Consider the following 24,093-nt stretch of genomic DNA (forward strand, 5'->3'; position numbering starts at 1 on the left):
TATGGGTGTATAAGTGAGCAGGAAACCGCGCACCCTGAGGCTGCGTTCATTGTTGCCGGGGACTTTAACAAAGCCAACTTCAAAGCAATCGCCCCAAAATACCACCAACACATAAAGTTCAACACACGAGGGGACCGGGTTTTGGATCATTGTTACTCTCCCTTCCGGAAGGCTACAAATCCCTCCCCGCCCCCCATTTGGCAAATCGGACCATTCTTCCGTTCTGCTTCTGCCCGCTTACAGGCAGAAACTGAAACAGGAAGCACCCACCCTCAGAACGATCCAGTGCTGGTCGGACCAATCAGACTCTGCGCTACAAGACTGTTTTGATCACGCGGACTGGGAGATGTTCCGGTCCGCCTCTGATGACGACATCGAGGTTTACGCTGACAGCGTAACGTGTTTCATCAGGAAGTGCGTAGAGGACGTTGTTCCGACCAAAACTATACGGATATACCCCAACCAGAAACCATGGGTTAACGCCGATGTTCGCGCGGCACTCACTGCGCGGACCTCCGCTTTAATTCTCCTAACACGGAGGAGCGTAAACAAGCCAGTTATGCCCTCCGTAACACTATCAGTGCAGCTAAACGCCAGTACAGGCACAAACTTGAAAGTCAGTTCAACACCACTGACTCCAGAAGTATGTGGCAGGGAATTAACACAATCACGGACTACAAGCGGAATAAAGTCTCCGCCATGAACACCGCTGCATCTCTCCCGGACGAACTTAATACATTTTATGCTCGTTTTGAGGACAGTAACACCGCCCTCGCGGAGAGTGCACTCGCGACTGACGCTACAGAGGTTGATTCACTCTCCGTCTCTGTTGTGGATGTAACCCGATCATTCCGACGGGTGAACATCCGTAAAGCCGCGGGTCCAGACGGCATTCCGGGCCGCGTCATCAGAGCGTGCGCGAATCAACTGGCTGGTGTTTTTACGGACATTTTCAATCTGTCCCTCTCCCTGTCTGTAGTCCCCACATGCTTCAAAACATCAACCATTGTGCCTGTACCGAAGCAAGCTATAATCACATGCTTAAATGACTGGCGTCCTGTTGCTCTGACCCCCATCATCAGCAAATGCTTCGAGAGGTTAATCAGAGATCACATCTGCTCTGTTCTGCCCCCTCTTTGGACCCATTGCAGTTTGCCTACCGCAACAACCGCTCCACTGATGATGCCATTGCATCTACAATACACACTGCTCTCTCCCACCTGGAAAAAGGAACACATATGTGAGAATGCTGTTTGTAGACTACAGCTCAGCATTCAACACCATAGTGCCCTCCAAGCTTGATGAGAAACTCCGGGCTCTGGGCTTAAACAGCTCGCTGTGCAGCTGGATCCTGGATTTCCTGTCAGGCAGACGTCAGGTGGTTAGAATGGGCAGCAACACCTCCTCATCACTGACCCTCAACACTGGAGCCCCGCAGGGCTGTGTTCTCAGCCCACTCCTGTATTCCCTGTACACACATGACTGTGTGGCAACACATAGCTCCAATGCCATCATTAAGTTTGCTGACGATACGACGGTGGTAGGTCTGATCACTGACAATGATGAAAGAGCCTACAGAGAGGAGGTGCACACTCTGACACGCTGGTGTCAGGAGCACAACCTCTCCCTCAACGTCAGTAAAACCAAGGAGCTTGTTGTGGACTTCAGGAAGAAAGACGGAGAACACAGCCCCATCACCATCAATGGAGCACCGGTGGAGAGAGTCAGCAGCTTCAAGTTCCTCGGTGTCCACATTACTGAGGAACTCACATGGTCCGTCCACACTGAGGCCGTTGTGAAGAAGGCTCACCAGCGCCTCTTCTTCCTGAGACGGCTGAGGAAGTTTGGAATGAACCACCACATCCTCACACGGTTCTACACCAGCACTGTAGAGAGCATCCTGACTGGCTGCATCACCGCCTGGTACGGCAATAGCACCGCGCACAACTGCAAAGCCCTGCAAAGGGTGGTGCGAACTGCCAGGAACATCATCGGAGGTGAGCTTCCCTCCCTCCAGGACATATACACCAGGCGGTGTGTGAAAAAGCTCGGAGGATCATCAGAGACTCCAGTCACCCAAGTCATGGGCTGTTCTCACTGCTACCATCAGGCAGGCGGTATCGCAGCATCAGGACCCGCACCAGCCGACTACATGATAGCTTTTTCCCCCAAGCAATCAGACTGTTGAACTCTTGATCTATCAGGATCAATAATCAGCAGTGCACTTTATTCAGCTATAATCTCACACTGGACTGTCAACATATTCTCCTCAATACAACTGCTATATACACATATATATTTCATATACTCCCACTTATTGTATTGTATATTCTGTTCTATATTCTGCATTGTATATAATTATTGTGTTGTGTAAGTATGTGTACATCTGATTTGTAAATTGTTTAGTGTAAGTATGTGTACATTTGATATGTAAATTGTTTTGTGTAAGTATGTTGTTTATTGTAATTGGTATATGTCTCGTCACTGTCATGACTGCTATGTTGCTCGGAACTGCACACAAGAATTTCACCTACTGTTGCACTTGTGTACATGGTAGTGTGACAATAAAGTGATTTGATTTGATTTGATTTGATTAATTTCAATGCACGGCGAGGAGCTGAGCAGGGGCTGTCTGCGAACAAAAACTGACTCTGGAGAAAATGTGTTGACAGGGGTGGGGATGGAAGGGTGTGCAGGTAGTTTGGGAGGGGGCGTTGGGGGATGTGGTGCAATGGCAAGTTGTCGACCCGTTGGGTGTTGGTGTTTTGTTGTGTTTTGCTCTCCCCGTCTGCATATCGCAGCCTCTTTTGTCATATCACGACAGTCTTACAGATTCCTTCAGCTTATCGTGGCCCCCTTCATCATATCCCCAAGCGGTCTACATCATCATGTCCCGGTTCTCCTGTAGGCCAGTCTGCCTCTGGAGGTGAGGACTGAGGACGGAGGAAGCGTCTTTCAGAAATGAGAAGCACCCATATCTTAGCATGCATGAGGCTCATGATACAGTGTTTTTGGAGCAGTGATCCACACAAATAACTCTTGTACTCAGAGTTAACAGAGGTGCTAAAGTTTGGTTTGGTGTGCTAACGTATGCTGATTGTGTTACATTTACAGCACTCTAGATTCTCTAATTGCACATTTGTGCAATTCCACATATGCCTTGCAGCTAAAAGTTACAATCCAAATCTAAAGTAACCCCATAGAACTGGGAGTGAATGAAGGCATTTCACTGCATTAAAAGGCAATTGTAATGTCAACAGCAAAACAACTTCCTTCAGTTTTCTACCAAAATAAAAGCTTCCACCAAGGTTTTAACCGGACTGCATATTAATGCTGCATGCAAATGAAATTAATTAAAGAAATATGGAAATATTTTATAATAATAAAAATTATGATGATAACTATCATATATTAACAATCCATTTAGTGTTGAATTAATGTTAACTTTAAAGGCTTTGAAAAAAGAAAGAGGGAGATACAGCAAATCTTATCCTTATGCTTTGAGCATGTGGGCTGTATTTTCATGAAAAGTGCAGCGCTACGTGCTACGACCGTGCACAACATCTTGTCCAATTTTCATGAGAGCACTAATTCTAAGAGCAATTTTTGTGCCAGCACAAATTGGTGTGGTTGAGAGTGTTTGCACTATTGTGGGTGTATGCACGCAAACTGTGGGTGTATTGTATGTTTATAAAGTGGCGCAAAGTGCAATTAGCTTTTTCATTGAGAAATATGTTGTTGCGCTAAGACATTTCAACACCACCTCTTAACTCAGCTCCAAGTTCAAATTCAGTTCCTGCATTTGCAGTTTGGAGATTCCACCAGCAGGAGGTAATAAAGTTCATATCCAAATTCTGAAAGTACACAACATCAAATAATGTCCTTGACAATCACAATTTTTTTCAGGGGTAAATGCTTGAGTTTTACACTTCACTCTCAAGAGGTCATAGTTTATTTTTTTCAATTATTTGTATTATTATTATTATTATTGTTATGTTTATATGTATTATTATTATAATTATTATTATTGCATTTTTATAATTGTATTTGCAATTTAATTTGTAGCCTACTAGTATTTTTCCACCTGTTGTTGAGATTTTTAAATCACTGCAAAATGTGCTGGTGGAAGAAGGAGAGACTAAAACTAAAAATACCCTGGATTGAGTATGATTTTTGTGCCACTTTGTTATTTTGATTATATTTTTATATTTTTTTGATCAGTTTAAAGTTTAGTTTAAAGTGTCATTTGAATTTAGAAATATCTTTGGTTTATTTTTTTGGTGTTTAAATACATGAATTTAATTGTATTTAATCAAAATCGTCCGGTAGAAGCGAAGTGCCAATACAATCACTGTTAATTCTAGCCATAATTTGTGTCAGTAGATGAAAATTATTAATAATACTTACACTCCCTATAATTTAATTGAGTGCCTAAATTCAGAAGAGAATCAAATTTTCTATGCATATAAAAGGAACGTGTCATAGAAATATGATTGGCATTCATCAAGGACACATTTAATGCACATTTTCAATTGTTCTAATTCATTGCATACAGTCCATTTCCACTACCAACTTCTTATGAATGTGCTTTATTTGTTTATATTGCTGGAGCTTGAAAGGGTATGGATATAATAGGATGCAGATCTTGGAAATCCATGAGAAGAACCTCAGAATTGAATTGCACATAATCCAGCCCATTTTTGCATTGCGCGGATGATTTCGCCAAACCTACTTGCGCCTAGACTTGCACAAAAAATACCAAAATTTAATGACCATGCCCACTGACTTTGCACTTATGACTTATGGCATAGTGCTGCGCTTAACGCTATAGCACTCTTAAAGTGAATGTGCTTGCTCATTTCAATTTTGTAACATTATGAATAATGATAGAGAAAAGAGTAGAAGAAATAGAAGCCAGCGATGTCAGTGGTGATGCTAATTCTGCTTTGAGCATCCATTGAGCAAAAATACCATTTACCCTTTAGAACAGACCCAGAATCAGTCACCAATGTCACTGTACAGCAGTAGGCAAATATTACATAAGTCTGATTTCTGGGTCAGTTCTTAACGCACGGTACTACACAAACTTAAAGTAATAGTTTGCCTCAAAATGACAATTTTGACATTACATAGCATTCTCATGTCATACCAAACCTGTATGCAATTATTTTTTCCACAGAACACAAAAAAGAGAATTGTAAAGAATTTTCATGAAGGTCTTTTGCATACAACAATAGTTCATTGTGGCAAAATTTCTTAAGTTCCAAAAAGGACAAAAAACAAAATTATTCCAAGTCATAAAATAGCTTTGTGTGTGGATAAGCTTCCCCTAAAGTGAACTGTTGTGACGGCTGCAACTGAGTCAGTGAATTCACAATGAGATGTTCAGTATGATTTGCGAAATAGATCGATCGATTCTTTTTACACAAAGCAATAGCATGGCTTCAAAAGACTTGGAAAATAGTGCATATTTCACTTCTATGTTGCTTTTTGTTATTTTTGGAGCTGAAAAGACGCGGTCACTATGTTGTTGTATGAAAAGATCTGCATGAAGATTCTTCGTTTTGTATTCCAAAGAACAAGCACAGCATAAAGGTTTGGAACGACATGAGGACAAGTAAATTATGTTAATTTGTGGGTAAACTATTCCATTAACCAAAATTAAATGCTTACAACTATAACAGCAAAACATCTCGTTTACTGTTTTAGCATCTATTCCCTTCTGTCACTCACTCGATGTTGTGTCGATTTAGTGACACTAGGGGTCGCTCCTAGTGTCACTACATCGACACAACATCGAGTGAGTGACAGAAGGGGAACGTCTTGATTACTGTCGTAACCTAGGAGCGACCCCTAGTGTCACTAAATCGACACAACGTCGAGTGAGTAACAGAAGGAGAACTACAAGCCAGTCCTGATAAGCACTAAACTACATGCTGTTCATTAGGATTATGTGCTAACAATGTCTTTCTGCAGTTAAGGAGAAGCTGGCTCACTTCCCTAACTGAGATAATCTCTTCCTGTTCTGGATGCCTCCATCTTGGAGCAGAATGCATTTCCCCCTAAACAGGAATTTGTGGTGTGGGGTGTCATAGCTTGTTAGCGCTGTTCAGTGATTTGGCTAATTTACTGTAATGGTGGTATAATCAGTGTCTTCCTTACCTGCTCCCCATCCTTCTGCACAGGAACGCCATCTGCAGCTATAGAAATAGAGAGGGAGATAAAGAGGAAATTATAGCAGGGTGCTTTGACACTCGAGTAGGGAAAGGTAATAGCAGTGGATACATGTTGTGAGTTGAAATGAGGAGGTGACTGTATTGCAGAAATGAGACTATGAGAGAAAATGGTTAGGGCAGTCAACAACAGAAAATGACTATACATTGCAAGTGTAACTGAATTAGATGCCAACACCTTTTACCTTCCCACATACATGCTGTGCTTTCATTATGAGCACAGCTTGACCTAATGATACGAAGGTGATGGAGAAGCACAGAAAGAGGTGGAAAAAGTGAAAAGTGTGCATTTTTACTGATACTAAAATACTTTCTCCAATCCCAGCGTAATATGCAAAGACAACTATAAGTAAGCCATTTCTAGACTGATTTCTTTGAAAGTGTGCATTCCATTTCTGTGGTGCTATCAAAACATTGCTATGTTTGTTTGTTAGCGTCCCGACCACAATGACACAGCATTGGCTCAATCAATGCATGAGTTTGGGGTGGGACTACAAATTTAACCAACCAATGAACGACAATGGGAGTGTCCAGGAAACCTGTATGAAAGCAGTCATTTTTGCAATTCCATTTGGTGACGCAAGTGGTCCAGAAATTACACAATTAAACTTTAAAGAATTCAGGTAAACCGAAAATGACAGACTTGTTTTTCTATCTCCCATCCAGTGTAACATAACATTGTTACAGATTCCATTAGTTCTCATGCGCTGGCCCACTTTGTAAGTGGCCTAATAACATAATTAAATAATTATGCATGCCATCATCTAAATAAATGGATGGGATAAAACAGATAGAGTGAAAAAAGGTCACCTGTATTCAAGCCTCTCTTTGAATGATTAACGAATCCTATTCTTTTATTTATTTATTTTATCCTTTCTATGCTAAACAGTTTAATCCTGATTTCACAAAAAACTTAATTACAGAAGGCCCTGTGCAAATTAAGCTTAATTACAGTTTTGGTCTCTGTTGGATTCTTACATTATTAAATGAGTAGTATTCTTTCAGTCTAGTTGTGACGTGTGCTCTGGAGTGTGACCTTAACCTGTACTAATTATGTTGGCTATTTAGCAACATGTTCACATGGGAAATCTGTATGTTTTTTCTGAGCGTTTCAGCACCCTTTGATCGGCCACATTATGCTTACTGACTGACAAGCGGCATCTCATATCAGAAATATTTGTATCGGCTCCAGCGTGTCTACCTTTCCTTGTGGAGTGATCGGAAGCACGTTACAACAGCTGTGTGGGAGACCTGCGTTTGGATCCCAGGTTGAAACCAGAAAGTTATCGTGTTTGCATAATCGTGTTAAAAAAAGCGTTTTTGAGGTTGCATTTTTCCCTCTAACATTAATCTTTTACTCCACTGATGGTTATATTTGAGGTTTGGGGCTAGGTTGGGGGGTTCAGTTTATAAAATACACATTTCTCTTCACTGTATCACAGCCTGTACAGATGAAAACAAACGCATAACTTACAACAACACTTTCTCCTTTGGCCACTGGGGGCAGTGTTTTGAATTTCGGTAAGCACAGACAAATCAACCTGCTGTTTCCAATTTCATTGTTAGATCATCATGTACTTAGAGAGGATATTTCTTTGGTTGGTGACCTTTTATTTCTATTCCAAATAATGGGGTTTGCTGATGCACTTTTAGCTTATATATGACATTTAAATATGATTTTAATCAGTTAAACAATACAGATAAATAGATACTGTATGAGATCATGAATATGAGCTGTGTTTAAATCTCGGCGGATATTACATTTAAACAGATAAATTCATTAAACAATAATTTGTGTATGAGGGCCTCATGCATTTATAGAATAATTATTGCTCCTTTGAAACTGTAGCTTGTCAAGCTACAAACTACTCATCTAAAGTCGAGTTCAATATTCAACATGTACTTAAAGGTTAAAGTTCAATTACAGTTACCCTTTTGAAAAAAGTAGTTAGCTACACTACAAGTTGCTAACAAAATTTATTCAAACAGATTACACAATATAGCACAAAAGAGTAAACACCATACTTTAAGTGACCTAAAACATAGTGATGAACAGCTAATTTGTGTTAGTTACTCCCCAACTCTGAACTCAACATATGCCTGATGTTGTACATGTTATATCATGAGGATGCAGTAAATAGCAGGGCAGTTGGATTTGAGAGAAGAAATGTGTAGTTGATCTCCCTGTCTGGGTGACAAAGTAGCTCTGTGGTCTCTGTAGTGATGGCTAATGTTGTGACACACTGATCTACTGATACACTACCGTAGCTATTTTATTCTCTCCCTTTAGAGATCACTAACTGTCTTTTTCAAGATCAGCATTCAGGAGACAGACCATTTAAAGATATATGTCTCTCTCTCTGTCAGGCATGGTTAAAGTCATGTTTAAAAAGGTAGATAGGTATCTGTTGAACATAAATGTGCTGCAAGTATTCACTAATGGGGTGTTACAATAAATCATTTTTACTCCGATGAACAGGTTTATTTTTAAAAGTCAATTTCTGTATAGGCGTATACCTCCAAATCTTGGCTTCAAAAGAGGATGTGAAGATTCTGAAATGTATACCAATATTGCCAAGGAATAAAAATAAATTTCACTGAACACATACTGGCCTTTTGTGACAACATGCTCCACACTATATAGGGTAAGGTGTAACAGTGGAAACAATCATTAAATAAAATTTTATAGGATATTTCAGCTAAATTTAAACAGAAAAACAATTAGAAACTTGCACAAACCTGGCATTTATGAAAAACACCCTTGTTCTGAAAACACAGTTTAACCTTTCAATTAAAATCTACATTTATTAAATGGCTGAATTTTATTGGATGGAGCATTTTCACTCTGTGACCATGCACTACACAGACCACCATCTCTGTTGCACACCATCTCATCTGTTTACATATGCGACTCCCGCTGCACGCACCTACATGCGCATGAAAGGCAGGGGCCCGGGGATACAGTCCAGGTAAGCCTGTGTATTAATGTGGCCCTGGATGTCTCAGGGATCAAAGTCTTCAGTTTTGGAGCATTTTGGATGGTTTTCTTCTCATCATGTACAGTAAGTGACACTTTTACAACTGTCTCATCAGCAACGCTGATTTCTCCTCATTAATGTGAAAATTAGACTATGAATTCAATATTACATGTTGTGAGGAGTGCCAACCTTTCTAAATTCTGTAGCTATTATTATTTCTGGATTGAGTATTTAATTTCACAGTTTTCAAAGAGTGTTTGGTCTCCATTTTTCCCATTATTCGTACATATCTTTATTTAATTCACTTAAATATATGTGATAATGTTGCACTACTTTTCTGTGTCTGATTTAGAATGGGCAGAATTCCACATCTAACAATCTGTAGATAAAGTTAACCGTTCACTTATTCTTTAGATAAGGGACAAAACATGTCTTATACACAAAAGTCATCTTTATGATAAAAATCAAAGAAATTCATAATAATAAAAATACTGGAAAAAAAATACACCTGAAGGCATTTATTACTTATATTTTTTCATATTTTACACAAACAATGTCTCTGTGGTCACAGCTTCAACATGTCAACTCTGCCATTCCCATTATTATAATTTCTACTTGTGGGATACATTTTGGCATTTTAGTTTAGGCTATAGAGGCAGCTTCAGCTGAAGAAAAAATAAATAACTGGCTCCAGAGTACAACACAATTCAGATTTTAAACATATTTTATCTCTTATCTCAAGAATCGGGGTGGAATTTTTATCCTTCAAGTAAAAATTTTCACTGTAAATATCAATGGCAGCTGTAACTTATCCATGCTGGCAAGTGAACATGGTATAAGCAGGATAATCCATGGCTAGGTGTGCGTTAAATGGTTTGAATACATGTTTTGGTTCTTCGCCTTCACGTCGTGCACTAAAATCGTTTATTACATGACTCTCTAGAATACTCAATTCTGATGGGTCAGTGGCGCCATCTAGCGGTCTGATATTTCTCAGTAACAACCGCATTTCCACTTATCGGACCGTTCATCCGGGTATTGCGAGCCATCTTTCCTGCTTCTTGGATCACTGCAAGATATCTACAAGTAAGCTATTAAAATAATTTCAATTCAAATCAATGTTTCATGTGCATTTATTTATTTATTGGCAAGTAGTCTTGTAATAATGAGACGCAGCAGTATGTGCAGTCAGATGTTCATTAATTACAGAATAAACACCAATAGAACTTAGAATTTTAGCTGTTCAGTGATTTAATTCGTCTCACAGAATTACTTAATTTTAATACCAATCAATATAAAATGTCCATGTATTTATTTATTTGGTCAGTAGCCGTGTAACAGCCAATTCTTGTCGGGGTCCTGATCACCCTGTCTGTGTTTATTCCCCTGTTGGGGTTTATTATACAGAATTATCCCTTACAAAATCAGCCATTTTAATCGTGATTTGTGTGAAAGAGAATAAAACACACAGTTGTTGTAGCACATCTAGGGTTAATTTTCACCAGGAAAATGTGATCAATTGTAGAATTTGGCACATAAAATGTACTGTAAAATTAACGTTCCCCTTCTGTCACTCACTCGATGTTGTGTTGAATGAAGTGACACAAGGGGTCTTCCTTGGGAGCCTTGCAGACCTCTGAACTTGAGAAAAGGCCAATGAGAAATTGGCAGACAGAATTTGCATGTCCCGCCCCCGGACATTTCATTCGACACAACGTCTCATTCCCTCCCTCAGGGAACGGAGGTTACAACAGTAACTGTGACGATTTGTGTTCTCTTTTTACCTGACAGCTATGTCAAAACGATGATATTATAATTTTAGTTTGGAGATTTACACACACACACACAAATTAATTTAAAAAATATTATAATTCTATTAAAACATTTTTTTGGATAAAATGGTTTTTGACACACATATCCACTTCTAGAGGAAACACAGATTTGTTTAATGGACTTTTGACTCAAAACCTTTTTTAAGTTACTGAGATCATCCTTCATTGTTAACCCTAATGTTGTCATTACTGGAAAAATCAAGTTCTCTTAATTAAACAGTATTGAAATGTCAAGTTCCCCTTCTGTCGCTCTCTCCACGTTGTGTCGGAGAAGCGACACTAGGGGTCTCTCTTGAGCGCCGATATCCACCTCTGATCTATGAAAAAAGGCCAATGAGAGTTGGCAGCCAGTATTTGCATGTCCCGCCCCCGGACTTTCTCCTTCGCATTGCACGGCATGCATTGTTGCCCCTGAGCGCTTCGACAGCGCAGACACACACACATACTGTGTATTAAAAGAGTTATTTCCCTTAAAAGAGTGAATTTCTCTAAAAGAGCAAAACACAGCGGCGTTGAACGTCCTTTTCAGGACGCGTCTTTTTCAAGATGCCCTTCCGCCTCTGTGTTGTTCCTGGATGCTCTCTGCTTCAGACAGCCACAGGCGCTGTCTCGTGTGTTTGGGCCGCGATCACACCGAGGCGGCGTTTGTGGATGGCTCATGTTCTCACTGCGAGAACATGACCATGACCACGTTGCGGTCGCGGCTTGCTTTCAACAGAGAGCAAGCCACCCCAGCTGCACCCCGCATTGCTCCTTCTTCCCACGGGATTGAGGACGATGCGGTTGGCGCTGGGGGCGATTTGGGGGTGGCAGCGGGTGCAGTTTCGCCGGGTAGCCCCCCGCGAACCTCCCGTTCCCGACATGCTCGCTGGTCCCGTCTACGCTCGCGGCGATAGCGGCTCGCCTCACGGCCCGGCTGTCTATCCTCCCGAGCCCGAAGCAGATGAGCTCGTCGCTGCATCGGAGAGTGTGATGTCTGATGCCGAGGACTCCCCTGGACTGCCGCCGGGCCAGCAGGCCCAGGCTGAGGCCGGCGCTCAGATGTCTGACATGCTTTCCGGGCCGCCGTGAGCGTGGAGTTGGATTGGAACCCTCCATCCTCCCCACAGCCTTCACGGTTGGATGACTGGTTCCTGGGGGCAGCGCGCCGTTCGCGGCCACGCATCCCCCCGGTCCCGTTTTTCCCGGAGGTGCATGACGAGCTGACGTCTACGTGGAGAGCCCCGCTCTCCGCTCGTCTAGGTGCCCCCCGCTCCACTCTCACCACCCTCGATGGCGGAGAGCCCCCCGCGAACCTCCCGTTCCCCGACATGCTCGCTGGTCCCCGTCTACGCTCGCGGCGATAGCGGCTCGCCTCACGGCCCGGCTGTCTATCCTCCCGAGCCCGAAGCAGATGAGCTCGCCGCTGCATCGGAGAGTGTGATGTCTGATGCCGAGGACTCCCCTGGACTGCTGCCTTCGGGCCAGCAGGCCCAGGCTGAGGCAGACGCTCAGATGTCTGACATGCTTTCCCGGGCCGCCGTGAGCGTGGAGTTGGATTAGAACCCTCCATCCTCCCCACAGCCTTCACGGTTGGATGACTGGTTCCTGGGGGCAGCACGCCGTTCGCAGCCACGCATCCCCCCGGTCCCGTTTTTCCCGGAGGTGCATGACGAGCTGACGTCTACGTGGAGAGCCCCGCTCTCCACTCGTCTAGGTGCCACCCGCTCCACTCTCACCACCCTCGATGGCGGAGAGCGCCACGGATACAGGGCGATTCCCCAGGTCGATAGGGCAGTTGCGTACCATCTATGCCCCGGTAGCCCTACCTCCTGGCGTGGCCGCCCCGTACTCCCATCCAAGCCCTGTAGGACAACATCCTCGCTCAATGCTAAGGCCTACAGTGCGGCTGGACGCGCTGCCTCCGCCCTGCATGTGATGGCCCTCCTGCAAGTCCACCAGGCCAAAGCACTCAGAAACATGCACGGGGGTGGACCTGATCCTGATGTGCTGCAGGAACTGCACTCAGCGACCGACCTCGCCCTGAGAGCGACAAAGGCCACAGCGCAGGCACTCGGACAGGCGATGGCCACCCTAGTGGTCCAGGAACGCCATCTCTGGCTCAATCTGGTCGAGATGCATGAGGCCGACAAGAACCGCTTCCTAGACACACCTGTCTCCCAGATTGGCCTTTTCGGCAACACCGTCGAGGACTTCACCCAACAGTTCTCCGCGGTGAAGAAGCAGACGGAGGCCATCTCTCACATCATGCCCCGCCGCACACCTGCCGCTACGGGCCCTGCCCCGTCTGCCCGCCGAGGGCATCCCCCTGCAAAGAATCCAGCTCCTGCTCCGCCTCAACCCGGGCCCAGCTCTCAGCCCCAGCGTCGAGCACCCCGCAGGCGGCGCACGCCACCTGTCTCATGAACCCCCTCTAGGACCCGGAAGGCTCCCAAGCGTTCCTGAGACAGCCAACCCAGAGCATGCCAGTTCCCTGCGCACGGAAATCGCGACCCTCTTAGCCAAGGGTGCGGTAGAGCCCGTCCCTCCAACCGAAATGAGGAAGGGTTTCTACAGCCCTTACTTCATTGTACCCAAGAAAGGCGATGGCTTACGACCAATCCTGGACCTGCGAGTTTTCAATAGGGCCTTGTTAAAACTCCCGTTCAAAATGCTCACGCAGAGAAATATTCTGGCTGGCGTTCAGCATCAAGATTGGTTCGCAGCGGTAGACCTGAAGGACGCGTACTTCCACATCTCAATTCTGCCATGACACCGACCCTTCTTACGGTTCGCGTTCGACGGCCAGGCGTTTCAGTACAAAGTCCTCCCCTTCGGCCTGTCTCTGTCCCCTCGCTTCCTCACGAAGGTCGCAGAGGCGGCTCTTGCCCCGCTACGAGTAGCGGCATCCGCATTCTCAACTACCTCGACGACTGGCTTATCCTAGCACATTCTCGAGAGTTACTATGCACACACAGAGACCAGGTGCTCCGGCACCTCAGCCGCTTGGGGCTTCAGGTCAACTGGGAAAAGAGCAAGCTCACTCCGGTTCAGAGCATCTCTTTTCTCGGGTTGGAGTTAGACTCAGTCTCAATGACAGCACGTCTCACGAGCGAGCGTGCTCAGTTGGTGCTGGATTGCCTCGCTTCCTTCAAGCCAGGCACAGTGGTCCCTCTAAAACTTTTCCAGAGGCTCCTGGGGCATATGGCGTCCTCCGCGGCGGTCACGCCGCTGGGGTTGATGCATATGAGACCACTCCAGAACTGGCTCCAGACTCAAGTCCCGAGACAAGCATGGCACCACGGCACGCATCGGGTAAGGATCACCCCCACCTGCCTCAAAACACTCCGACCCTGGACAGACCTCTGCTTTTTATGGGCAGGAGTGCCCTGCAGCAGGTGTCCCGATGCATTCTGGTCACAACCGACGCCTCCCGGTCTGGGTGGGGTGCCGTGTGCAGCGGGCATGCAGCATCGGTCCGTTGGAAAGGGGCCCCGCTGCATTGGCACTTCAACTGCCTGGAGTTGCTGACCGTCCTTCTCGCCCTCAGGAAGTTCCTCCCGTTAGTTCGGGACAAACACGTCCTCGTGAGATCGGACAGCACCACGGTGGTGGCGTACATAAATCGCCAAGGCGGCGTACGCTCTCAGGTCGCTGCGTGCCACTCAAATCCCCGGCAAGCTCAACGTCGTAGCGGACGTGCTATCACGACAACGCCTGCCCGGCGGGGAGTGGAGGCTTCACCCCCAGTCAGTCCAGCTGATTTGGGAACGGTTTGGCAAGGCCCAGGTAGACCTGTTTGCCTCCCAGGAAACCTCCCACTGCCCGCTCTGGTACGCCCTAACAGAGGCTCCCCTTGGGACAGACGCGCTGGCACACAGCTGGCCCTCGGGGCTGCGCAAGTACGCATTTCCCCCAGTGAGCCTTCTTGCACCGGTGCTGTGCAAGGTCAGGGAGGACGAGGAGCGAGTCACGTTAGTGGCCCCCTACTGGCCCACTCGGACTTGGTTCTCGGAACTCAGACTTCTCGCGACAGCTCCTCCCTGGCGAATTCCCCTGAGAAAGGACCTCCTCTCTCAGGGACGGGGCACGCTCTGGCACCCGCGCCCAGACCTCTGGAACCTCCACGTCTGGTCCCTGGACGGGATGCGGAAGAGCTAGCCAGCTTACCGGCGACCGTTGTGAATACAATTAACCAAGCCAGAGCCCCCTTTACCAGGCACCTTTACGCCCTAAAGTGGCGCTTGTTCGCAGATTGGTGTTCTTCCCGAACCGAATATGCGCGATTAGGTCAGTGCTCCTGTTCCTACAGGAGAGGCTGGACAGGAGGCTGTCCCCGTCCACCCTCAAGGTATATGTTGCCGCCATTGCCGCCCACCACGATCCTGTAGACGGCAAGTCTTTGGGTAAGCACGACCTGATCCTCAGGTTCCTGAGAGGCGCCCGGAGGTTGAATCCCTCCCGGCCAGGCCTAGTTCCCTCCTGGGATCTCTCAGTAGTCTTGGCAGGACTCCAGAGACCCCCCTTCGAGCCGCTTGAATCAATTGGACTCAGGGCCCTCTCTCTTAAGACGGCCCTGCTGATCGCGCTCGCCTCTATCAAGAGGGTCGGGGACCTGCAAGCGTTCTCTGTCAGCAACACTTGCCTGGAGTTCGGTCCGGCAGATACGTCTGTGATCCTAAGACCGCGACCGGGCTATGTGCCCAAGGTTCCTACCACACCATTCCAAGATCAGGTAGTGAACCTGCAAGCGCTGCCCCGGGAGGAGGCAGACCCAGCCCTTTCGTTACTATGTCCAGTGCGCGCCCTGCGCATTTACCTGGACCGCACACAGAGCACCAGATGCTCTGAGCAGCTCTTTGTCTACTTTGGGGACGGCAGAAAGTCTCCAAACAGAGGCTCGCCCACTGGGTTGTCGACGCCATCACACTGGCTTATCACACCCAGGCCGTGCCCCTACCCTTGCGGGTCCGAGCTCACTCAACAAGGGGTGTTGCGTCCTCGTGGGCACTGGCCAAGGGCACCTCCCTAGCAGACATCTGTAGAGCCGCAGGTTGGGCAACACCCAACACCTTCGCGAGGTTTCACAACCTCCACGTTGAGTCGGTTGCGTCTCGTGTTTTGTCAGGTCTGAGCCCATAGAACTCGGTAACACGTAGACCGACCGGCCGGGTGGATCGCTTGCGCCCAGCGCCCTTTTCCTGACGTCAAGGTTAAGTAGTGCGCCTTTTTTCCCAGGGCGCCCCACTCCGAGTCAGGACCCTGGTCGATTCCTCCCCAGCCCTCCGGGTCCGCGGTTCAGCGGAGGAACTCGCCGACCCAAGCTGCTGCGGGTACCCTGATGGCTACCCTGTACTGGTATAGGTGCTCCACAGGTAAGGCCTCCTGCTCGGACTCCCCCTGTGTGTATTTCCACGGTTCTGTCCCCTTACGAGCGGACCCCCGTGTCTCCCTTAGGCAGTTACAGCTGCCCCGGTCGCCGTGCTGTAGCAACTCCCCCCTTTCAAGGCTGGATCTACCACCGCACCATACTTTCCACACGAGTCCTAAGACGGCCGTGTGACGTGTCTACCACTTTTCCTCCCCAAGAAAAAGGGCAGGTGTGGTCGCCGCAGGGTCTGGGTAAGACCCCCTTCCCTATATGCGTGTAAGGGCCCCGGCCGTGATTGCTCTATGCGGGAAACATAGAGAGAAAAGAGGCCCAGCCAGGCTGGCCCGTTCCCATGTTGGCAAACATCGCCTTGTTCCCCTCTCAGGATAACTAGAAGGATCCTGATGTTCGTATGGGGCATTGGGAATGGTACGTGCAGCCGGGTACAGACGATGCGTGGCACTGGATGAATCCGTGCCCGCCTCTGTATCGGCAGTTCACGTACACGGTTCAGCACATGGCAAGATTGGAATGGGTCCCCTAGTGTCGCTTCTCCGACACAACGTGGAGAGAGCGACAGAAGGGGAACGTTTGGTTACGTATTTAACCTCCGTTCCCCTAGGGAGGGAACGACACGTTGTGTCTTTCCTCCGCCATGTCGCTGAACCGAGCCACTGTTGTGGCCGGACCATTTCCGGCTCCTCAGAAAAATCCTGAATGAACTCCCGTATTTGCGCCGCTTAAATACCCGTATGTCCGGGGGTGGGACATGCAAATACTGGCTGCCAACTCTCATTGGCCTTTTTTCATAGATCAGAGGTGGATATCAGCGCTCAAGAGAGACCCCTAATGTCGCTTCTCCGACACAACGTGTCCTTCCCTCCCTCGGGGAACGGAGGTTACATACGTAACCAAACGTTTTGGGCTCATAACTCAAATAGCTCCTTAAACTTATTTATCTAATAAATCTATATACTTAAGATAGAAGTGTGCATAAATTAAATGATTAAGTACGAAATTGAGGCTATGTAGAATATCTAAAATCCCTTGTGCTTGAATTATTTAATTATGTTTCCTTAGTCGAATGGAACTTAGAGGGGCATTTAAATATTTGTTATTAAGAATTCATAGAGGTTTTAACTCTTTTGTAGAAGAATTTGTTTTGCTGCAATTAGTTGCTTTGTGTGATGTCACCATTAGGGTGATCGATGTCCCCTTTGGTCAAGTTAGACCCTGCAAAAACATTTTTTGTTCACCTTGTGCATGTGCAACTGAAGTACAGGTTTATATGCATTTCAGTGGAGAATTACATTTATTTAATGACTGACCTTGATTCGCTTGTAATATTCTTAATAATTTGACCTGTGTTATTGTATGATCTAAATTTTAGTCAATTCAACAAAAATTGTTAAGTTGAAACAACAACGTTTAAATAGCAAATATGAGTTAAGTCTACTTGCATCTAGTTACCTTAACTTAAATAGTTAAGTTCATTCTATATGAACAACAAGTTAAGTGAACTTCATTACACAAGTTTTGGAAATGCCGTTAATCAGTTCAATTGAGCGAACAAGTTTACTTAATCAATTGAGTAAAGTCAACTTATTAGAGTTATTAATGTTGTGACAACTTCCTCAGGTGTGAACTAGCCTCAGTCTCTCTCTCTTTCCTAGCATTTGTCCCACGTAGGTTCAGGATCCACTTCGTGATAGTCTGCATATATATTTGATTTGGCACAACTTTTACACTGGATGTCCTCCCTGATGTAACTCCAGTGACTAAGGAACCTCACTCACAAATATACGGGGTAATTTAGAGACTCTGATTCACTTAACCTGCATGTTTTTGGACTTGTGGGGGAAAAAACTAGCCTCAGTCTATGGAAAATTAATTGATCCAACTCTTCCCAATAAGAAACTACACTATGAACTTCACAGCCAAGAAGGTTAAATGCTATTTAGAGGAAAACAAACACAGAGTCGCCCTCAGTTATGTTTTCCTGTGATGTGCTAACACATTGATTTGGTAATGATGGGCAATTTTTATCAAATGCCACTAAAGGTGAGTGTAACAGACTCTTGTACATTTGACACATATGCAACATGGCTGCGTGCATCTCTCTCCTGAAAAGGAGTCTCCGGACCCCTTTATCTAGCTCTCCCGCTGATCATCTGATTCAACACTGGTCATGCACACTCATGGAACGGCCACTCCCTCCTCCTCATCACACTCCTCCCCCGCCCGATTCAGGCAGGGACGCCACCAGTCTGACTTACTCCCCCATCTCTGGAGGAGAGACGCTGCCCTTCCGGCTGTTCTGTCAGCCGATGGTCCACCCTGCCTCCTGGAAACCTGGGGGAGAGACGAGGGGAGGCGTGGGGAGAGAGAAGTTGCGAGCAGGAGACAGAGAGAGAGAGAGAGCGAGAGAGAGAGAGAGAGAAACTTGCTCGCCAGTCCCAGGACACGCTATCACTCGGCCCTCAACTGCTCCTCCCCTCTGGTGGACGACAACTCGCTTCTCACCCAGTAGACGACAGCGCACCCTCTGAACCCTGGTGGATGGAACTGCTCCTTCCCTTCTCGGCGGACTGCAGCGGATTCTCCAGCTCTCGGCGACCTGCAACGGCTCATCTGCCCCCAGGAAGACGGCTGCTCCTTTGGCGGACGGAAGCGGGGAGGACTCCGCGACAGCACATCCCTCCACTGTAACAGTTCATGGATTGGCAAGGAGGAACCGGGAACCGGATGAACAGTAAACTTACAGTTTTAATGAGGAACTCAACTTAAAACAAACAAAAACAAACACAGACACATACTGTATGCAGCACGGGCATGTGCGTCTCTCTCTCTCTTGAACCGGTGTCTCCAGCTGCCCTTTAACTTGCTCTCCCACTGATTAGCTGGTTCAGTGTTGGCCGTGCTTCATCACAGTGAGGAAATAATTATTGTCTACCGCAGCTTCTAATCACAACCTTAAAAATCATTTTATTGAATACATCACTCCATACAGCAGGCAATTCAATTAAAGCTGTGAATGTTGCACTCATCAGTCTATGGCATTTTTAACCTATCAAGCTGGCAGATGGCATTTTTGACCTTGAAGGAACTAATTCCTGATCCTACATTTCTTTGTCTTGAAATATAACTAAAGGCCCATGGTACATACAGCTTTTATGACTGTAAATCATTCATGAATATCACAGAAATATGAGTAGCACAAGCATTATAATTCATTATGAGTCTGTTTAGACTCCATGACTGTAGTAGCTCGCTTCCTTATTCATGCAAACCTTAATCACCATTCATCTTTTGTTTATTACACAGCAACAGGGATTCTGTGGTTCCTTCTTGACTTTTGACCTTTTGACCGGTCCATTGAATTACACACCTCATCCAGATAAAACATATTTCCCTGATGTAAAAAGCTTAAGGTGCCCAAGGCAATGTGTGTCCTAGATAACAATACAAGCACACACCCACACACCCAAACACACACATATTAACTCACCTTGAGGATTCATTTACCCAGGATTAAAACTTTATACACTCCTCTCTTTGACTCACACAAACTCACTGGATAAGGACTAAGCAAAAATGACATCACACCTCATAGTGTCACTCAACATTCAAAGTGTTTTGTATGTGTGAGGATTGCAAACAGGGATTTGACTTATTCACAATAATGCCATCCATATGACATGCTGTTATGAATAAGACAAAGGCAGACGAGCGGTGAGGATCTAAATGCAGCTTCTTTAATGAAAGAGGAAAAGGTGAACAAGATAACTAAAAATAACTAAACAACACAGGGAACAAACAAAACATCCGAGGGGACAACAAAATATAAACATGAGAAACATCGACGAAGGGCAAGGCAGGAACACAGTCAAGGATAACCATAACATTAACATTAGATGACCGACAACGAATGAACAAACAACGGGGTTTAAATACAGAAGGATGATGATTAAATTAAACTCAGATGAGAACAAAGACACTGGAAGTGATGAGGGCAGGGGATTATGGGAAGTGTAGTTCGGGATGACAAGTGAGAAACACAGGGCAGACAACAGGGGATCGTGACACATGCATAGTTGTGGGTTCGGGCTCGGGCTTAAAATAGTACAGATTGTGTAGGGTTGGGTCACATGTGTCAGGGACGGGTTTCATTTTAAGGCCCACGCAGACCTCTACCCCCAGGCAGCCAATTGTGATCAATTCAAGTACAAAATCGGTATTATCAGCAGCAAACGTTTTAATTGTATAGAAAAGTAAATTACTAAAAAAGCACACTGATTCAATGCTATGTCTTCTCCATACAGTCATAGACACATTGTTCTTGTTACTAAGGAGCTAAAGAATTTAATATGCCTCAGCCTACAGGTTCTCAGTGCTAATAGGAGAAGAACAAATGAGTATCTTCTTTCAGCTATTGCAAGACAGGAGGCATGGTTGATGTGAAACTACCCAGAAGATATTTTTTTTCCTTACCACACACATACTATCCTCTTTGATGCTTAGAATTATACAGTGTTTTATACAGTTCTGCTTTTGAACAAATCTTCTGGTACAGGTTCCACAAAAAAAAGAAAAACAGATGAACAACAACAACACACACACACACACACACACAAATAAATAAATAAATAAATAAATATATGAATTAAGAAAATTAATTATGGGAAGTGTTTACTCAGTTTGCGTTTCTTGGTAGAGAGTCTATCAACACAGCTAGGTAAATCATGAAACATATTCGCTCTCATTTCTCTACTGGGACTCCCAGTATAATCAACAAAAGCATCGCTTGAGGACTTGCAGGCTATTGCTGATGATATTTCTAAACATTACCCTGTATCATCACTGTAAGAAATTCCCACTCATGCGTTAATAGACATCCAAGACATCATTTTAATTTATTTATGTATTTCTTTTTTTTGACACAGTTTAATCGTTGCATATGCTAAATAACTGTTACATTTTTTCCATGAAAAGTGCAGAATAGATGGACAAAGAGCGACCTACTCTGTTTAGCCTATTAGAGCTGTTGCAGCTGCTGCATAAATAGCAACAACAGGTGAGCACATGATCCTGTATGATGAGATGACTCGTTTTCCCCTGCGCTTCTCTTTTCTCTGATACCTCCCCTGGGGCCCAGTTATGTCGCATCTCTGCTAGTAACGACGCAAAGCAGAGGAGGAGAGCAAGGGATGAGAGAGAGAGCAGAGTGCGGCTGTGCGGAACGAAGGACCCGCATCAGGCACATTGAGTCTCCTGCAGCAGCAGTAGTTATTATGACAACCGCTGCAAAACTAGGATGCATGAAAGACGCTGTTGGTCTCTTCATATGAGAATATCTGTTAACGGAAGTCTGACTTGGAATCCTCAAGTGGTATTGTTTTAACAGGGGATGGTTCCCTGTTCTAGATGGTCAATGCTGTGTTGTGAGATTCAGGCGAGTCTGCATTTAACCATAAAGCATAGTATATAATATATATAATATAATATATAATAATGTCTTTGAAAGTACTAAGCAACATGAAATATTAAAAAAACTGTCCAAATTTGTGTGGAGACATTGAATGTCTAATAATTAATTTTAATTAAATATTACCTTATCGTTTACGAATATCAGAGACCTCAGAAAGGAAACCAAGAAAACGCTTCGACCTAAACATAAACGAGTCCTTTATTACTTTCTGCTATTAAAGCAACTGCAAGCTTTTTTTCTCTTTTCCAAATAAATGTTTTCAGTGATTATTATGCACACCTCCCGCTTTTTTACATGGTAAACTCGTAAAATCGCCCTCTGTGACGCTTTCTGCAACTCTGTATTCAGCTACATTTGGAAATTGGAGCATATAGTGTATATTAGGGGTCATTGCACTCACAATGCAATGCTCAATACTCATTACTCATAAGTACTTTCAAATTAGCAAGTATTTTACTAGTACTTTGAGTAGTTTTAAGGACAGGTACTTTTACTTTATTCACACTATATTTTTGGGGAAATAACAGTGCTTTTACTTGAGTATTATTTTTAAGTACTCTCTCCACCCTTGGTAATAAAGTTCATGTCCAAACTCTGAAAAAATTATGAAACATCAAATTATGTCCCTGACAGTTGCCATTTTATGAAACTAAAATTTATGAGATTTGTGTTAAATTATCTATAGATCATGGATTATTTTTAAATTATTATTATTATTATTATTGTGTTTATATTTATAAATGTATTTATGATCTGATTTGTATTGGTATTTTTCAACCTGTTGTCTGAGTGATTTTTAAGTCATTGCAAAATGGGCCGGTGAAAGAAAAGAATGTTTGGATTTGGTATGATTTATTTAACCACATTATTTTGATTATATTTTCATTTAGTTTGAAGTGTAATTTGAATTAAGAAATAATTTTGGTTTCAATAAATAAATTAAATTTTTCTACCAGTAGAAGTGAAGTTTGTGCCGATACAATCAATGTTAGTACTAGCCATGATGTGTGTGCCAGTAGATTAAAATTGTTTAAAATACTGACATTCTCTATAATTTAATAGAATGTACCTAAACATCCAAATCCTTACGAGACTCAAATTTTCAATGCTTATAAAAGGAGCGTGTCATTGTCTTAGAAATATTTCTAATTCAGTCTTCTAATTCATTGCATACAGTAAGTACATTTACACGACCAGCTTTTATGAATGCTGTCTTTGTTTAAATTGCTGTTGCTTGAGGGAATGTACTATAATAGGACACAGACGGTGCAATAAACTGAGAAGAACCTTATAGTTAAATTGCCCTTGGGCGAGCGCATTAACGCTTTTGGCTTGAAATTTCACCAAACCCAATGCGCCTAGACTTAGAACATGCTTGCACAAAAATACTTAAATTTCATGGACACTGAACATAACTGTAAATGTTCGAAAAGGCAGTTGAATTGGAAAATACTACACAGAAGAGTCAAAGTTCCTAGACAGATGTCAGGGAGGAAAAAAACACTGATTCTTATCCATTCCATGTTCATGCCTGTGCACACATCCAAAGAAGAGGTGAGTTCACTTTTAACTCACTCATAAAAATGCTCTCTCTACATGATTATTAGATGTGGGAAGAGTAAGCACTATGATCACCATGAGTGCTAAAATCTCTAAATATCCTGCAGTGGTCTCATCCAGCCTCATTAAACTTCTAGGCATCTCAGGTGCAATTTTTCCATTGTGTTGCAAAAAGGTCAAATATGTTTGAGAAAAATGCCATAGATAAGTTTTGGCATTAAGCATGCACGACTTGAGGTCCACAGTCATTTGCCCACTATTGACATGTTCTCTTGCATTTGTCACCACTTTGTCATTGTTTAATTAATTAAACTAATTCTTATTGCTAAAATCCATGAGCAGCACCTGCAGATCGCATGCTCGTTTAGAACATACAAGTGGGTGTTGCAAATTGTAGCTCCTCTGAACAGGATTAAACATATTTTCTGTCAATCACTGTTTTGGCTATTTGATTGATTGATTGTGTGTGTGGAGAATTTTTTTTATTTTTAGCTGCGTAGGCAATGAATTTTTCAACCCGCCAAAGTCATTGCAAACCAGCCAAAATTTTGTCCACCCGCCCAAGCAAATTTTCCCTGCATAATTCAGTCAGAAAAAGCCAAACTGGGTGAGAACCCACCTCCCAATGCGTGGGATTTGACCCTGTCTAATT

At 44.3% G+C, this 24,093-nt stretch overlaps 1 protein-coding gene across 5 annotated transcripts in view; it reads right to left on the bottom strand.

Moving 5' to 3' along the window:
- Positions 1-24,093, bottom strand: part of LOC127658352 (uncharacterized) — a 74,461-nt gene that overhangs the window by 29,076 nt on the left and 21,292 nt on the right. For all 5 annotated transcript variants that reach the window (XM_052147597.1, XM_052147598.1, XM_052147596.1 and 2 more), the window contains exon 2: positions 6,163-6,200. In XM_052147597.1, the coding sequence (XP_052003557.1) occupies positions 6,163-6,200 (38 nt within the window). The remainder of the gene's footprint in view (positions 1-6,162; positions 6,201-24,093) is intronic.

The sequence above is a fragment of the Xyrauchen texanus genome, chromosome 17 (genome assembly GCF_025860055.1).
Source record: "Xyrauchen texanus isolate HMW12.3.18 chromosome 17, RBS_HiC_50CHRs, whole genome shotgun sequence".
Lineage (NCBI taxonomy): Eukaryota > Metazoa > Chordata > Actinopteri > Cypriniformes > Catostomidae > Xyrauchen > Xyrauchen texanus.